This window comes from Equus przewalskii, chromosome 9, assembly GCF_037783145.1.
Source record: "Equus przewalskii isolate Varuska chromosome 9, EquPr2, whole genome shotgun sequence".
NCBI lineage: Eukaryota > Metazoa > Chordata > Mammalia > Perissodactyla > Equidae > Equus > Equus przewalskii.
In genome coordinates, this window is record NC_091839.1 from 23808279 (window position 1) to 23824957 (window position 16679).

The window sequence follows — 16679 nt, forward strand, 5'->3', positions numbered from 1 at the left end:
TGCTAATTACCTGCCCATAACTATCATCTCCTTCCTCAAAAATAGAACCCTGATTGTATTTGGAAAGAGCAAGGCAGAGACCCAGTCTTCCTTGCACTGTGGGGTGGCCAATAGGATGTAAATGAACACAGCTGGGTGGAGCTTCCAGAAAGGCTTTGCAAAGGGGGCTGCTTCAGCTGAGAGGTGCCCACAGCTGAACTTCTCACCTTTCGATTCTTCCTGGAGGCACATGTGAGGGCTAGAGCTCCAGAAATCACAGTGTGACCACGAAGTGACTTTGCAGATGGAAGCAGAGAAGAAAGGCAGAAGGCGTTTCAATTGCTGATGGCAATTTGGATCTGCCCTTCCTGCCCTGGACTGTCCCGCTCTGGTCGTTAGGCTCCGTGTGAGAAAACAAAGCCCAGGTGCATTGAAACCATTGTTATTTTGGGTCGCTCTTATTAGCAGACAAGCATATCTCCTGAATGACATTGCCTAGTACTGGCATTGTGATGAGGAGGGATCGGAGTGAGCTGATGACCACAGGAGGTAAATGAAATCCTGGAAGCACGAGGTTAGGCTGAAATGCATGAAAGAAAATCCTGCACGTCCATTAGAAAGAAAACCACGAGAGACCACATAGAGAGAGGTCCCAGCTGTCCCAAAAGGGGCCATCCTAAACCAGCCAGCCCCAGCTGCCCCAACAGAAGATGGCAGATGTCCCAGCGAGCCCAGCCAAGACCAGCCGAGCCCAAGCAGACAAGAACCACCTGGCCGAGCCCAGCCCAAACCGCCGACCCGTGAAACCACAAGCTAAATAAATAGCTGCTGTGGAAACCCAGTTAGACTTGGGGTCGTTGGTTATGCAGCGAAAGCAGAGTGAAGCAGGGTCACTTTCCAAGAGGCCTGAGAGCCTGCTGGTTGCAAATGATCGATGGCTGTGGTAAGACACAGTGGACAGAGAAACGGCGGTTTCGGTGAGGCACCTCGTGCCAGAGACGACTAGCTGTCCCCCAATATTCGTTCTCCCTTTCTTTCTCATCATAATAGAATCCCTGATTTCAAGTGGGGTGTACCAGGCCGCCTAGAACAACGCTGCATTCCCAACCTTCTCGCAGCTGGAGACGGCGCTGTAATTAACTTCTGCCAGCGGGACTGAGTGTGGTGAGGGGGTCTCCTCTTTCTGTTTGGCCCCTTCCCGCCGTCTGGAACCAAGGCTGGTGGAGCTATGACTGATCATTCATTTCTCACAGCTCTGGAGGCTGGAAGTCTGGGAGCAGGGTGCCTGCGTGCTCTGGGTCTGGCGAGGCCCAAGCTCCTGGCTTGCAGACAGCCACGTTCCACCATGTCCTCACTCGGTGCAGAGAGAGCAAGCGCTGGTCTCTTCGCTGACTTCTAAGAGCACTAATCCCATCCTGGGGGCTCCGCCTCATGACCTCATCTGAACCTAATCACCTCCCAAAGGCCCCACTTCCAAACACCATTCCACTGGTGGTTAGGGCTTCCCCATGCAGATCTGGGGGTGCAAGATTCAGTCCACAACACTTACCCGGTGGACAAAGGCAACACCCCAGGGATGGCAGCCACACGATGGAAGGAGCCTGGGCCCCCATCTCAACTCAGACTTTTCTATGTGAGAGAAATCAACGATCTTGCCCAAGCCGCCATTATTTGGGATTTCAGGCCCAGTAGCCAGACCCACGTGTTCACCAATATGAGTCCCATTCGGAAAGTCACAAAGGCAGAGCAACAAAGGATGGGCATTTATCTGCCTCCGAGCTGATCCTGCCATGAGCAACCTTATGAATTTTTTTGTTTGGCTTGGTTTTGCATTTTAAAATTCAGATATATAATTCACATACCAAAACTTTTGCCATGTTAAAGTGTACAACTCAGTGAGTTTTTTTATATTCCAAGGTCATGCAACCCTCATTACTAATTCCAAAACATTTTCACCACCCCAAAAAGAAACACAGTCCCTTTACCATAACCCGCCATTCCTCCCTCCCTGTGGACCTTGGAAACCACTAATCTACCCCTGCCTCTATGGGTTTCTCTTCTAGATATTTCACATAAATGGAATCAAGCCTTTTGTGTCTGGCTTCTCTCGCTGAGCATCGTGTTTTGAAATTCATCCATGTTGTCACATGTGTCAGGCTTCATTCCTTTTCATGCCTGAATAATATTCCCTTGGATCCATTCATCAGTTGAGGGACATTTGGGTGGTTTCCACCTTTTGGCTGTTGTGAATAATGCCGCTGCCAACATTTGTACACTACTTTTTGTGTGGACATATGTTTTCATTTCTTTTGGGCATATACGTAGGAGGGGAATGGCGGGGTCTCTGGGTAATTCTACGTTTAACTTTTTGAGGCATGGCCAGCCTGTCTTCCACAGCGGCTGCACCTGTGACCTGCCTCCGGCAGTGTGGGAGGGTTAACTCTACATATCACTGGAACGGTTGGTGAGGATTCCCCAAGCAGTATCGAGTTGGTGATGAGAAGCCTATTAACTGAGAGAGGCTGGCGCACGCTAATAATCAAAGAACTCAGCAGGCGCCTGCAGGGGGAGTGTTTATTTCAAGCTATGGATGGACAAACACTCCGTGGGCTCCCGGGCACCTCAGGGTGGGCCACCGCCCCACGTCCTCACTTCCAGCGGCCTCCGACGCGGCCCTTCCCTGCCCCCTTCCGGCTGTAGGAGAAGGGCAGGGTGTCAGGAGGGAGGGGCTTCCCCACCTCTGAGATGGGGCCCCCCTCAATTCAGGAAGTCCCTCCCCCGAGATACCGCCCTCCCCGCCAGAGGAAGAGGCGGTAGATGCGTCCACTTGGGGTTCCCTGACTCGGGTGGTGCTGTTGGTCGGAGCCCAGCTCCCAGCGACACGCGGGAGCTAACACTTGGTGGGCTGAGGATGTTCCTGGGGTGCTGATCAGTGTTTATGGGGGGCTGGGGGAAGGAAGGGATGAGTGACCGAGAGTGGGCAACATGCAAAGGGGGCCAAGGCTGGGTGAAGGGGACAGAAAATGGGAGAGAGACAGCGAGGGAGAGAGAGTAAAGGAATAGAGAGCAGAAGGGAGGGAGGGAAGGAGGCTGGGCAGGCAGAGCCAGAAACTGAAACATTGACCGCCAGTTTCTCAGCCTCCACACTCTTGATGTTGGGGCCTGGATCGCTCTTTGGGGTGGGGCCCGGCCTGAGCATGGATGGATGCTGAGCGGCATCCACGGCCTCCACCCTCTGGATGCCAGGAGCCCCCCTCTGGTTGTGACAACCAAACACGTTCCAGACGTTGCCCAATGTCCCCTGGGAGGAAAGATCGCCACCCCAGAGCCACTGATCTAGAGGGACTGAAACAAGGATGGAGACGCCAGAAGAGAGAGGGCAGAGAGGAAAGGAGAGAGAATGGAGGTCTCAGAGCATGAGGGCCAAAGATACGGACAGACACGAAGAGGGATGAGGGACTGAGACTTGCAGAGCGAGGGGGGAGCAAAAGGGCGGGGAAGAAACCCCGACAGCCAGAGGGAGGGGCGTGGGGCTCAGGCCCGGGGACACTCACAACTTCTGGGCGTGGCTGATGCGGTTATACAGCACGTTGATCTGCGGAGGCGGGAGGGAGACGCTGAGACCGCAGCTGGGGGCCGGGCCCGCCCACCCCGCCGCCCTGCTCCGGCCAGGCCCAGCCGGCCCAGCCGGGGACCCCAGCAGAGACGGGTCTCACCTCGTATTTCTGCTGCTTCAGCTTCGCCATCAAGTCAAACTTCTCGGACTCCAGCTGGTGGATCCAGTCGGACAGCTCCTGCGCCTTCTCCCTGGTGGAGCAGAAGGGCTGTCATGGCGGGGAGCCGGGCCGCGCCCCAGGCCCAGAGGGGCTGAGGGAACTGTCCAAAGCCACACAGCGAGTCTCTGAGTTCGGCCTTATTGGTGTCATTTTGTTAATATTTGAGGCCAAAATGTTCAAAGTGAATTGCGGCAGGGGGTTTTAATCTCTCTGCCCACTTTCTCCCTATCCAAAATGGAGATTCATATCTCCCTAAAGGAGTATGAGGTCATGGTTAAGGGCCCAGGCTCCGGAGTCAGAAAGGCCTGGTTCAGTCCCAGCTCTGCCATTCTCTGGTATCTGACTACGGCCAAGCCCCTTCCCCTAGGAGCCTATTTACCTCTCCAAAAAATGTAGAAATAAAACTGTGAAAGAGATACCGGCCTCCTGCTCAATATCCCCACTCCCTTTCTTCCTTAGAAACAGAACTATTTGCAATCGTCCCAGTTAAAAAGCTACTTTCACCAATCTCCCTTGCCAGTAGGTGTGGCCAGTGAAACGAAAGTTGGCCATTGGGTGACTCTTCCCTTGCAACTTCTTTCTGCTGCTTGGATGCAATGGCTGGAGCTCCAGCAGCCATATTGGGCCATGAGGTGATTTTGTGGTGGAGCAGAAAAACAGGAGTCTGGGTCTCTAATGATTTTGGGAGTTGCCATACCAGCCGTGGACTACAGATTTCTTCTATGTGAGAAAATAAAGTTCCGTATTTTAGGCTGCTATAGTCAGGTCTCAGTTACTAGAGGCCAAACATTCTTAACTGATGAAAATCTATTGCACTGAGCTGTGGTAGGATGAGATGGCAGGTGTAAAGCGCCTGGCTCATAGTAAACACTCTATAAAGCTAGTTGTTACTATTTATTTTGTTACTACTAACATTCTTTGTTTGGTTTGGCCAGCTAATGGCTCTCAAATGCCCCCTCTTCCATGGTATATTTTATTTAACAATTTTATAGACTTTTATATGACCTCTATCTAATAAGTAAAATGGAGGTAACTAAAGAGTCTCAAAAAATATAAGTGTTTGGGCTGGCCCGGTGGTGCAGCGGTTAAGGTTGTACGTTCCACTTCTCAGCAGCCCGGGGTTCGTCGGTTCAGATCCCCGGTGTGGACATGGCACTGCTTGGTAAGCCATGCTGTGGTAGGCATCCCGCATATAAAGTGAAGGAGGATGGGCATGGATGTTAGCTCAGGGCCAGTCTTCCTTAGCAAAAAAAAAAAAAAAAGAGGAGGATTGGCAGTAGTTAGCTCAGGGCTAATCTTCCTCAAAAACAAAAAACAAAACAAAAATATATATACAAGTGGACCCAAATTATGAGTGGATGTGTGGTAGGGGACAGAAAAAAAGAAGAAAAAGGAAAAATGGACATTAACAATGTGTTCTTTTATGCCAGGCCCTGTGAGAATGTGCTGGGGAGGGAGGGTGCATGGCTGGCTCAAAGGCCTTCCAAGAGCCGACTCTGCACATCTTCTCCACATACATCATCCTCACACCGGTCATTTGAAGTCAGCATAGTGGGACTATTTACACTGTGGAAATGGGCAAACGCTCAAATCTGGATTTTTTGTTCCTGGAGAGCCGGCTGTTAACCATTTACCATCACACCACTTTATAACACAGCAAGAAAGAGCACAGGCTACTGCACCAGACTCCCGGGGTTCAAGTCCCAACTCCTCCACTTGCAAGCTGTACAACCCTGGAAAGGTTACTTAACCACTCTGTGCCTCAGGCTCCTCATCCCCAGCCCGAGGATAGTAATAGCATCTACCTCACAGGGTGGTAAGCCCTCCACCGGGAGCCACTGCAGCCATTGTTATTATCATCATTGATTGTTATCTCACCAACCCTTCACAGCTCTGTGGGGAAGATTTTTTTTACCGTATCCTCATTTTACAAATGATAAAAGGGAAGCCCAGAGACACTTAATAACGAGCTCCAGCCCCCATCACTGGACCCACGGCCCCCGCCGGAGACCAGCAAGAAGCAGATGAGGAGGCCCCTGAAGGAAAGAGCCCCAGCAGCCCGCCCTCTGGTGGCTTATCACAGGACCCCGATGGGCCTGGGAATGGGTCGCAAAGGGGAGAGGGTTCCATCGGGTAGAGACTGGGCTGGACATTTCTCACCAGCGTGTCGGCTTTAAGCCGGGTGAAAGATGAGGCCCATTCAGAGTCCCCACAAGACGTCATGGAGTCAGCATCATCTCCTAAATTTTGGTGGGCCATGTCGCCTGGCTTCCCACGATATTACTTCCCAGACTCATGGGTCTCGGCTCCCACAAAAAGTGGGTCCTGTATCAGTGACACGTTTCACAGAGGAGGCCACCGGGGCCCAGAGACCGGAGACACTTGCCCAAAGTCACAGCACCAATGCAGAGCTGGGGCTTCCGCCCACCCGGATCTGGATGAGGGTCCTCTTATCTCCCTGTCTCACCCCAGGCCCCTCCCACTCCGAGCCCCCTCCCCACCTACCGGAGCTGGTCCTCTCCCATGTGGTCGATGTTCAGAGGCTTTTTACGCTCGGACAGGATGCGCACTTTCATCTCCCGTCCCGTCTGGCGCTTACCCCGCTTTTGTTCTGCCTGAGAGTTGGGAAGGGGACATCTTCAACTGGAGGACAGATCCTCCAAATGACCCCTACATCAGCAGCCAGAGGTCTGCGTTCCTGGCCAACATCTCCCTCAGACCCGAGGGTGCAGGCCCCCAGCCCCTCCTCCTTCAGACCCAGGAGTCCGGGCCCCCAGCCCCTCCTCCCTCAGACCCAGGAGTCCGGGCCCCCAGCCCCTCCTCCCTCAGACCCAGGAGTCCAGACCCCAACCCCTCCTCCCTCAGACCCAGGAGTCCGGGCCCCCAGCCCCTCCTCCCTCAGACCCAGGGGTCCAGGCCCCCAGCCCCTCCTCCCTCAGACCCAGGAGTCCAGACCCCAACCCCTCCTCCCTCAGACCCAGGAGTCCGGGCCCCTAGCCCCTCCTCCCTCAGACCCAGGGGTCCAGGCCCCCAGCCCCTCCTCCCTCAGACCCAGGAATGGGGACCCCCAAACCCTCCTCCCTCAGAACTGGGAGGAGTCCAGGCCCCCGGCCCCTCCTCCCTCAGGAACCAGAAGTCTGGGCTCCCAGTTGCCCCCTCCCTAGGAACCTAGACCTCAGGCCCCAGCAGGCTGAGCTCACCTTGACCAGGTAACCCCCAAAATGGGCCCCCATGTTGGACAGGACCTTCTTCTTTTTGGCATCATCCTCAGCCCTCTTCTTGGCCTCTTCCTCTTCCTTCCGCATCTTCTCCTCCTGTGGGAAGAAAGGAGTTAACCGACTGAGGGGATGTGGGAGCGGGGCTCAGCTCTGTGCTGAGTGAAGCGGGGCACAAGGAGGGATCAAACCCAACAACCAGTAAGAGTCAGTATGGGAACAGGCCAGGATGCAGACGTTCCCTCCTGGCCCTTCCAGGCCTGGCTGTGTGACCACCTGTAAGTCCCTCCTCCTCTCTGGGCCTTAATGCCATCCCAGCAAAAATTAAAATGGGGCAGGGATGTGCTTGCCTTTCTTGCATCCCTCCAGCCTGAAATGGCCAATGGTGACTTTGCTGTGTGACCTCAGTACAGACACTCACCCTCTCTGGGACTTGGTCTCCCTTAGTCTCATGAGATGAGAATGACTGTCCTCAGAGGGTCAAGGAGGGTAACTGATGATGGCAGCAGGGAGCTCAGAGGTTCTTGGCCTTGAGCCTGAGGAAGTGGCTCTTAACTTTCTAGCAAAGGCACTACCACGTTCCAGAAAGTCTACATGGCATATTCCAGAAATAGTGGCTCGCCCAGATGGAACCCCCTCTCCCCACTGAAAGGGCTGGTGAGTGGGCGTGATGGGTTTTGGCATGTCCGGCATCCCCCACCAGAATTTGTCTCCTATGGCTGCTGTAATCTGCAAACTTAGTGGCTTAAAACAACGCAGGCTTATTATCCTAAAGCTCTGCAGCCCAGAAGCCTGACACGGGCCTCCCTGGGCTGAAATCAGGCTGCTGGCAGGCCGGTTCCTTCCGGAGGCTCCAGGGGACAATCCACGCCCCTGTCGTGTCCCGTGTCCAGGGGCTGCCTGCACCCCTGGGCTCGTGGCCCCTTCCTCCGTCTTCGATTATCTCTGACTCTGACCCTCCTGCCTCCCTCTCCTAAGGACCCTGTGCTGACATGGGGCCCAGCTGGATGATCCAGAATCATCTCCCCATCTCAAGTTCCTTCACTTAATCCTATCTGCAAAATCCCTTTTGCCATAAGGTACCATTTTCACAGATGCCAGGAATTAGGATGTGAGCATCTTTGGGGGACCATTATTCTGCCTCCCACGCCACCCTACTCCTGTTCCTCAAAAGTGGTTCAAGTGGTTTGGGCCGGCCCGGTGGCACAGTGGTTAAGTCCACATGCTCCACTTCAGTAGCCCAGGGTTCGCCAGTTCGGATCCCAGGTACGGACATGGCACCGCTTATCACGCCATGCTGCAGCAGGCGCCCCACATAGAAAGTAGAGGAAGATGGGACAGATGTTAGCTCAGTGCCAGTCTTCCTCAGCAAAAAAAAGAAGAGGATTGGCGGAAGATGTTAGCTCAGAACTAATCTTCTTCTTCTTAAAAGAAAAAAAGTGGTTCAAGTGGGCCACTCTTTGATGCCAAGACAGGTCATGTTCCCAAGGCCTAACCCAGTGAAAGCATTCTAACCACTCCCTCAACTAGTCAGGGATTTCTTCCAATCTGAACGCATCCCAGGATTTGCACAGGAGACAGAGAAAAGAGGAGTTTAAGCCAGAGCGGCCGGGGGTCATTTGGCACCCCTGCCTGAGAATGGGGTGTCCAGTAGGGTGACCAACATTTCAGTTTGCCTGAGACTAAAGGGATGCAGGATTTTCAGGGCTTAAATCAGGAAAGTCCCAGGCAAACCAGGATGAGTTGGCCACCCTGGTGTCCACAGAAAGATAGGCCAAGGGATGGGAGGAGAAAAGCTGAGTCTTTGTGATATTATGAGTCCCTTGATCCAGCCATGCCTGAAGCAAGCCATGCCCCAGATGTTTTAGTAATATGAGAATAGAATTCTCTTTCTGCTGAATCCAGTTTGAGCTGGGTTTTGCCCCCCTTCCAACAGAAAGATCCTTGACTACTACAGCATGAGGACTCTCGGGATCACAGAGAGCATCAAGAATGGAAAATGGAGCGTCCAGCTAAAGAAGTAAGGTTGGGCTTCCCAGGGGAGGGGAGGCACCCACCGCCAGCTTGGCCTGCCGCTCGCGCTCCTTCTCCGTTCTGAAGCGCTGTTGTTCGGCCCTCTCCGCCCGGCGCCGCTCCTGGGAGGAGAGAAGAATGAGGGGGTGCAGAGAACACCACTCGCCCGGTCACGCCTCCCCGGAGGAGGTCAGGAGCTGAGACGCGCAAGTGTGAGTGTGACCACGGATTTGGGTAAATTCCCCAAAGTTTCAGCCTCAGGTCTGTCCTGGAGGGGAAGCACTCTCGGTCTCCCAAGACCCAAAGGACGGCCGGGGGGGGGGGGGGGGCGGGGTGAGGGAAGAACTCGGAGAACCCCGCGTCCCTCCGCTCACAATGCGCTCTTTCAGCGCAACCAGCTCCTCTTCCTCCTTCTTCCGCTGCTCGAAATGCACGTCGATGAGCGTCTGCAGCTCCAGCAGGTCTTTTTCCATGCGCTTCCGGTGGATGTCCTGGGACAGAAGGTGGGAGCCCGGTCAGGCCCAGGCAGCGCGGCGACCAGGCGCCAACGTCTCCGAGCCTCCGGGACGTCGGGAGGGGCAGCCCTTCGCCGCGAGAAGCGACGGGTTTGATTGACAGTTTGCGGGGACCGAGCGCCGCCGTTTAGTCTCTTCCCAGCAGAGGGCAGCAAAGCATCATGTTCCGACGCTCGTGGGGCTCAGGACACCGTGTCCCCAAAGCACCGCGTCTGCAGCTAGTGGGTGTTAGGACGCGCTTGCAAAAGAAGCAAGTGCGGGCGGGGTGGGGGTGGGGGGGGGGGCGGTGGAGGCCTGCCTGGTGGCGCAGCGGTTAAGTGCGCTCTCCCTTGGCGGCCGGGGGTCCGCCGGTTCTGATCCCGGGTGCAGACATGGCACCGCTCATCAAGGCATGCTGTGGCAGGCATCCCACATATAAAAAGTAGAGGAAGATGGGCACGGGTGTTAGCTCTGGGCCAGTCTTCCTCAGCAAAAAGACGAGGATTGGCAGATGTTAGCTCAGGGCTGAGCTTCCTCCAAAAAAAGAAGCGAGTGCGGAGGGGCGCGTTTTCCCAACTTGCACAAAGGCGCCCTAAGGGCCAGCAGGACCTGGGGACCGGGTGTCTGTTACTTACATCGAAGTCCACGCGTTCCCCTTCTGGGATCTTTGGCGGGATCAGTGGAGGTACCACGGGCCGGCTGTGTGGACAGAAGAGGAGAGAGACTGAGCGGTTTGACCCCCCTCAGGGAACTCCCGGGCGGTGCTGTCCAGGTGGGCAGCCACCGGCCACACGTGGTTCCCGAGCACCTGAGATGCAGCTGGTCCGAATGGAGAGGGGCTGTGGGCGAGACGCACACGCCGGGTTTCCAAGACTTGGGTCCAACAAAATAATGTAAAAGAATTCAATAATGTTTTATATTGATTACATGTTGAAATGAAATTTCAGATATAACAGGTTGAATAAAATATGCTGTTGAGAGTAATTACACCTGTTTTGTTTTACTTTTTTTAAACGTGGCTGGTTAAAAATTTAAAGCTACACTCGAGGCTTGCATTCTCTCTGTAGAGGGCGGGGCTGCTCTGGGGTCACCCTGGCCTCTCGGTGATTTCCTGCCCCCGGCCCCCACTTCCTCGGAATTCTCTCTTCCCTCGGTTTCTGAGATAGTGCCCTCTCCGGATTTGCTTCTGACTCCTCTGGCTGTCCCATCTCTGTCTCCTTGTCCCCCGGTGAGCCCTTCGAAGAGTTTGTCCTTTTGTTCATTCATAGGACATCTTCATGATCAATGTCATTCACCCCTGTGACCTCCATTGGTGAATCCAACTCTGTCTGCAGCCCAGACGCTCTCCTTTGCCCCAGACTTGTTAACAGAGCCCCCCTGTGCTTTTCCTGCCTTCCCACACACCATGCCTTCCCCAGGGTAGAGGCGGCAGCCGCCCCATCCCTTGGGTTCCCCAGATGAGACCCTGGCATCTGTCCTCACCTCCTTCCTCCCCTGATCCAACAGCTCAGCAGTCCCCAGGTCCTGTCCCTTTTGCTGGGGGACCTTTCTCAGACTGCCCCCTCCTCTCCACCCCGCACCCTCCGGCCCAGCTCAGGCCCCATCTCCTCTCACCTGTCCTTCATGCCAGCCTCCTCCCTGGCCTCCCAGCCTCCAGCTGTCCACCTTCGGTTCATCTTCCTTCATGACTTCAGAGGGGTCTTTCTAACACCCAGATCTAACCCTGTCCCTCCTCTGCTCAGCATCCTTCTGTGACTCCACTACCCTGAGACAAAGTCCAAACAACTCATCCCGGCGTCCAAAGCCCTTCTCCATCTGGCCCCAGCCAAATTCTCCGGTGTCTTCTCTCCTCATTCTCAGATGCACACCACATTTCACGGCTCCCCGGCCATGTCACGTACCTTGGCACCCCCAGGCCTTTGCACATGCTGTTCTGTCTGCCTGCAGTGCCCTTCTCCTGATATACTCCACCCTCGAGACCATCCCTCCTCCAACAAGCCCTCCTTGACCCTGAAGTACATCTGTGCTCTCATGTTCCCCCTTGTTTTCCTACCCAGATCTGACCTTATGCCTCCTCTGCTCAACTTCCATGGCTCCCCAGTGCCCTGGTCTTCATGGCTCTGCCCTTTCTTGCACCCTATACTCCAGCCACAATGAAATTCACACCACTGCCCATACAGGCCCAGAGAATTTCTGCTTCTAGGTTTTTTCTCATGTTTGGATGGCTGCCTCTTTGCCTCTCCAAGCTTTGGCCACAATGTCACCTCTTCCAGGGCCCCTCTCCTTCGTGAACTCTCACGGCCTCCAATGGTCTGCCTGGATTAGGATCCCCCTCGTCAGAAGGACTTATTTCTGAGTCTCTTCCCTGAAATACTGGCCTAGATCCAGCCACTGGACCTTGCCCGCACCACACCGCTGTCTTGTCTACAATGTCCCTTCTACCTCCTTCGGCTAGCGAACTCCTCATCCCTCAGGACTCAGGTATCACCTCCCTGGGGAAGCCTGCCTTGATTGCCTAGGGCACGGGGAGGGCCCTCTTCTGTGCTGCTCCGGGACCCTGGGCCGCCATCACTGTATCTGGGTCTGTTTCACCAACCGGGAAGCCAGGGGCCGACTGGCCAAACACAGTGGGAAGTTCTCCAGAAACGTTTGCTGAAAGAGGGCCTTGCTGACTGTCCTGCCGTCTATATCAATTTCCCCGCTCTCCTCCTCTGCCTTTCTTGGCCCTATCGCTGGAGTTGGGGGACACATTTGGGAGGATGTGATTGGGACCGCCACCCCCTAGGATCTCACCTTGGTTTGGGGCGTTCCTCTTCTGGTGGGGGGATACAAAGAGATAATTAGCAAGAGCTCATGGGGGCAGGCCTGAGACACCCAGAGGAGGGAACCCCCCAGAACTTGGTCCCCAGAAGCCCAGTTCCCTCCTGCTGCTGCTCTGGGGGGGGGGGGGGGCAGGAGGGGGAGGAGAAAAGGGGAGGAGGGAAATCAGGATGGCCGGAAGGAGGAGGAGGGTCACACGCATCAGATATACATTCAGAACCGGTGTGGGGATCCCCCTCCTTTCTGGGAACCCAGGGGTCCAAACTCCCAAACCCTCCTCCTTCTACCCACCCAGAGCTCCAGCCCTCCTCCATGAAGACCTAGCAGTGCAGAGGGGCCCCAAACCCTCTCTTCACTCAGTGACCCAGGAGTTGTGTCCCCGGCCCCCTCCCCCTTGGGGACACAGGAACGGGGACTCCCAGAGCTAGCCCCTTCTGCCACCCAGGCCCCAACCTTTGAATGTATATGGAGGAGAAAAATAGCAGACAGGGTCAGGGGCGAAGATGAGGGGGGATGGGGTGGTGCCCCTCCGCAAACATCCAACCCTTCTGTAAGTATTCCTCCAGGCTGGGGAAGAAGGCTTGGGTGTCGGTCCCTTTAAGACGGAAGGGAAAGGGTTAAAGCCGCCGCGAGGCGATTTTCCCTTCGCGGCCTCCAGGGGGCGCGCGCGCTCCGGGGCTTAAAGGGCCGGGCCTGGGGCGGGTTACGCGGGCGGGAGGGAGTCATCGCGGAGGTCTGGGCCCCCGAAATCGGTCTTGAGAAGCGAAGCAGCCGTGGTTACCTCGCTCTGCCACCGGCTCCGTCTCCTCGGTGGCTGGGGAGGGGGCAGGAGGAGAAGCGAGGATTTGGGGAGCCAGGCGGGGAGCGGCCACGCCGGGGATGGGAGGGGGAGAGAGGGGAGAGAGGGGAGAGGCTGTTAAAGGAACTGAAGCCGAGGTCTTCGGGACCCCCGTGCCCCGCCAGCCTCCACCCCTGGACCAGTGTTCCCACCCCACCCGGCCCGGCGGCCCGCGTCCGCGTCCAGCTCCAGACCTGCGGAGTCCGGGGCCTCACCTTCCTCCTCCTCCTCGGCAGCCTCCTCTTCTGGAAGGGGTGGGGCAGAGAGGAGAGGGCGTTAGGAGCCCAGGGGGGCCGGGGCCGAGGGACTCCTCTGGGCCTCAGGTGCAGATGGGCACCGTGCGCCTCTGCCGCTGGCCCTGGGAGAGCGCCTGGACACGCTCCCGCAGCCTCCCCGGCTCCCTCCCGGGAAGGGGCCACACCTCCCCTCGCCTCCCACTGGCTTTGTGCGGGGGGTGTCCCTACTCCCCGAGGCCAGTGCACTGTCCACTCACCTTCTGGCTGCTCCCTGAGGACCGAGTGGGAGGGAAAGAAGGAGGGGGAAAGTTAGAGGCTTTGGAGGTGGGAGAGTGTCTCCCCTTCTCCAAGCCCCCAGTCGGCATCACTCACTCCTCATATTCCTGCTCTTCCGTGTCCGACATCCTGATGTGACCTGGGACCGCAGAGAACAGGTGGAGTGGGGTGGGGTCCAGAAGGAAGGGGTGGGAGGCTGGACTTTCTGAGGGAGGAGGGGCTGGGGGCCTGGACCCCCGGGTCTGAAGGAGGAGGGGCTGGGGGCCTGGACCCCCGGGTCTGAGGGAGGAGGGGCTGGGGGCCTGGACCCCCGGGTCTGAGGGGGGAGGGGCTGGGGGCCTGGACCCCCGGGTCTGAGGGGGGAGGGGCTGGGGGCCTGGACCCCCGGGTCTGAGGGGGGAGGGGCTGGACCCCCGGGTCTGAGGGGGGAGGGGCTGGGGGCCTGGACCCCCGGGTCTGAGGGGGGAGGGGCTGGGGGCCTGGACCCCCGGGTCTGAGGGGGGAGGGGCTGGGGGCCTGGACCCCCCGGGCCTGAGGGAGGAGGGGCTGGGGGCCTGGACCCCCGGGTCTGAGGGAGGAGGGGCTGGGGGCCTGGACCCCTGGATCTGAGGGAGGAGGGTCTGGGGGCCTGGACTCCTAAACTATGCAAGAGGACAGGGCATTGGGAGGTGTGGCCCAGGCAGCCCAGGCAGAGTCCCAAGGCTGCAGCCCCAGCCCCCTCACCACAGCTGTCATCTTTTGTCTTAGGACATGTCCGTGGGAACTTGATCTCAGTCAGGATTAGGAGAAGGTATTTGGGAAGGGACAGTGGCCTGAAGACAATAGCTGCCCCACCCCCAAGGGCTATTTTGAGGGGATGTCATACAGGGTGAAACAGAGGACATTTCCTAAGAAGGGATGGGGGGCTTCTGGGAGAATTAGTGCCCCCCCTCCCCTCTCCCACCCCCACTCTCCCTCACCTCTGGTTGGTCATCTTCCCACCTGTCTCCTTCCTTCACCTTCACCCACAGCTACGAGGGGACAGGAGGCATCGAGAGCAACTTCTGTCCACAGACCTCATCCTGACCCCTAAATGCTTAGACCCCTCCCATCTCTGGGATCCCCTCGGTCTCAAGGTGCCCAGTTTGAGTCCCTGCGAATCTCAAGGCCCACACATTCTGAGACCCCAGTTCACGATGCTCCTGGTTTCTGAGGACCAGCAAGTCCTCATATCTCCAAATTCTGAGACTCCGGGTCTTGACAGCCCAGAATGTGGGCCTGGACATCCTATGATCTTGACCCGCCGGGGCCTGATACCACCTAAATTCTGAAACCTCAAGATAACGAGACCCCAAAACCTGGATACTCAAACTCCGAGGCCCAATTCATGATGCCCCGAATTAGGACACTACAAATTCTGACACCTCTAATCATGAGACCTCTGATCCTGAGACCTCAATTCCAAAAACCCCAAATTCTGAGACCCCCCAAGTCCTGACACCCAGACTGTTTGACATTCATGCCCAGATGCCCCCAATTTCTGAGATTCCCTGACTCTGACAGGTCCTAAGGTGTTATATTCTGTAGCCTCCAAATCCTAATACTTTCTCCTCCATTCTCAGTCCCCCTAAAGTCAGAGCCTCTCAACTCCCAGACCTTGATTTTCATGCCCCTTCCATCTCTTACCTCTTCTCCACACCCCTCACATCTCCCACCCCTCCTGCCCCCTCCTGCGAGGACACCACAGGGCCCGGACTTACCTAAGGCTGGGCCTTCTGAGGCGGTAAACCGTGGGGCAGAGTCTTGCTGGGCCGGCTGAGGCACCCCCGGGTTTATAGCCGGAGGCTCAGCCCCGCCCCCGGGGGGGAGAGGGAGGAGGAGGGAATTCCTTCTCCAGACGGGAGTCCCAGCTCAGGCTGCCCTGCCCCCACCCGGGCTCCACAGTCGGGATCCAGGCATCTCCGGGCTGCTCGGGGACCCCTCCCCCACCCCATTAGCACCTCCCTCCCTGGAACCCCGGGCTGAGTCCAGGGCTCCCCACTTCCCTTACAGCACAGGGCATTCTATGCTTTGAAGTCCCCAGGCTCAGCCCACAGTAGGTCCTTGGAGACTGTTTATTGACTAAAGGGGTACAAGGGACACTTTCTCTTTGCATCGCTGTCATCACTTTTTCTGTGTCTCTCTGGGCCTCCATCTCTCATACCCTGTTTCTGTCTCTGTGACTCTCCATCTGTGTGTCTCTGTGTCTCTCTCTGCTTCTCAGGCTCCCCCCTCTGTCTCCGTCCATCTCTTTGTCTCCTCCTCCCCACCCCCACTCCTTTGTCTGCCACCAGGATTCCACCCTGGTGACAACAGGCACTAAAGCCGGGCAGCAGGTGTGTGTTGGGGGAGGGGAGAGGGTGGGGTGTCAGGCCTGTGACCTCACCTCCCACCTCCATCTGACGCTGATCTTTTTTGGTATCCCTCTCCCAGCTTCCCTGCCCAGCCATGCCCTTGACCGGTGGGGAGCCAGCCCTGGAGAGCGGGATTGCTCACCCCTCCAGCCTCTTGCTGTCTCTGTCTCTCTCTGTTTCTACCTCACTGTCTGCCGTCTCTGCATCTCTGGGTCTATGCATTTCTCCACGGTTTCTCTTTGGTTCTCTGTTTTGGGCTCTCTCTCTGCATCTCTCTATGTCTGTGTTCTTCACTCTGCATGTGCCTCTGCACGTTTTGTCTCTGCATTTCTGTGTCTCTGCATATCTGTCTCTCTCGGGGTCTGTCTGTTGGTGTCTGTGTCTCCCGGTCTCTCTGCGCATGTCTGTCTGTAACACTGTTTCTGTTTCTCTGGCTCTGTCTTTCACGCCTCTATCCTTCTAGCTCTTTCTGGGGTCTCTCTTTATGTCTCTGCAGTTCTCCCTTTTTGGGTCCCTATTTCTGCCTCTACAGGGTCTCCATTGTCTCTGCGTCTCGCTGTGTGTACATCTCTCTGTTTTCCATTTCTTTCTGAGTCTCTGTCTTTTTTCTCCTCTCTCCTTGGGTCTCTGACTCTGTGTGAGTGTCTCTGACTCAGTCTC

At 56.4% G+C, this 16679-nt stretch overlaps 1 protein-coding gene across 3 annotated transcripts; it reads right to left on the reverse strand.

The window, feature by feature from the left end:
- Positions 1–2535: 2535 nt before the first annotated feature.
- TNNT1 (troponin T1, slow skeletal type) lies at positions 2536–15429 on the reverse strand. Of its 3 annotated transcripts, XM_070558576.1 has the most exons (14): positions 15387–15429; positions 13744–13786; positions 13629–13642; positions 13351–13380; positions 13079–13111; positions 12271–12292; positions 10113–10176; positions 9358–9474; positions 9028–9105; positions 6956–7069; positions 6261–6370; positions 3696–3786; positions 3534–3574; positions 2536–2673 (listed from the first exon to the last, which is right to left on the reverse strand). In XM_070558576.1, exons 2-14 carry the CDS (start codon positions 13773–13775, stop codon positions 2628–2630), a joined length of 792 nt encoding a protein of 263 aa, XP_070414677.1. In that variant the 5' UTR covers positions 13776–13786; positions 15387–15429; the 3' UTR covers positions 2536–2627. The 3 variants fall into 3 exon arrangements, with proteins under 3 accessions (XP_070414677.1, XP_070414679.1, XP_070414678.1); XM_070558578.1 differs by lacking the exon at positions 13079–13111; XM_070558577.1 differs by lacking the exon at positions 13079–13111 and having other exon boundaries at positions 13330–13380.
- Between the last annotated feature and the right edge of the window lie 1250 nt (positions 15430–16679).

Excerpts from the sequence above, each read along its gene's own strand:
- TNNT1 (XM_070558576.1), bottom strand. The coding sequence starts at position 13,775 with ATGTCGGACACGGAAGAGCAGGAATATGAGGA. Across the intron at positions 10,177-12,270 it reads GAGGAACGCCCCAAACCAAG|CCGGCCCGTGGTACCTCCAC; the intron begins GTGAGATCCTAG and ends CTGTCCACACAG. Across the intron at positions 6,371-6,955 it reads TTGGGGGTTACCTGGTCAAG|GCAGAACAAAAGCGGGGTAA; the intron begins GTGAGCTCAGCC and ends CCCAACTCTCAG.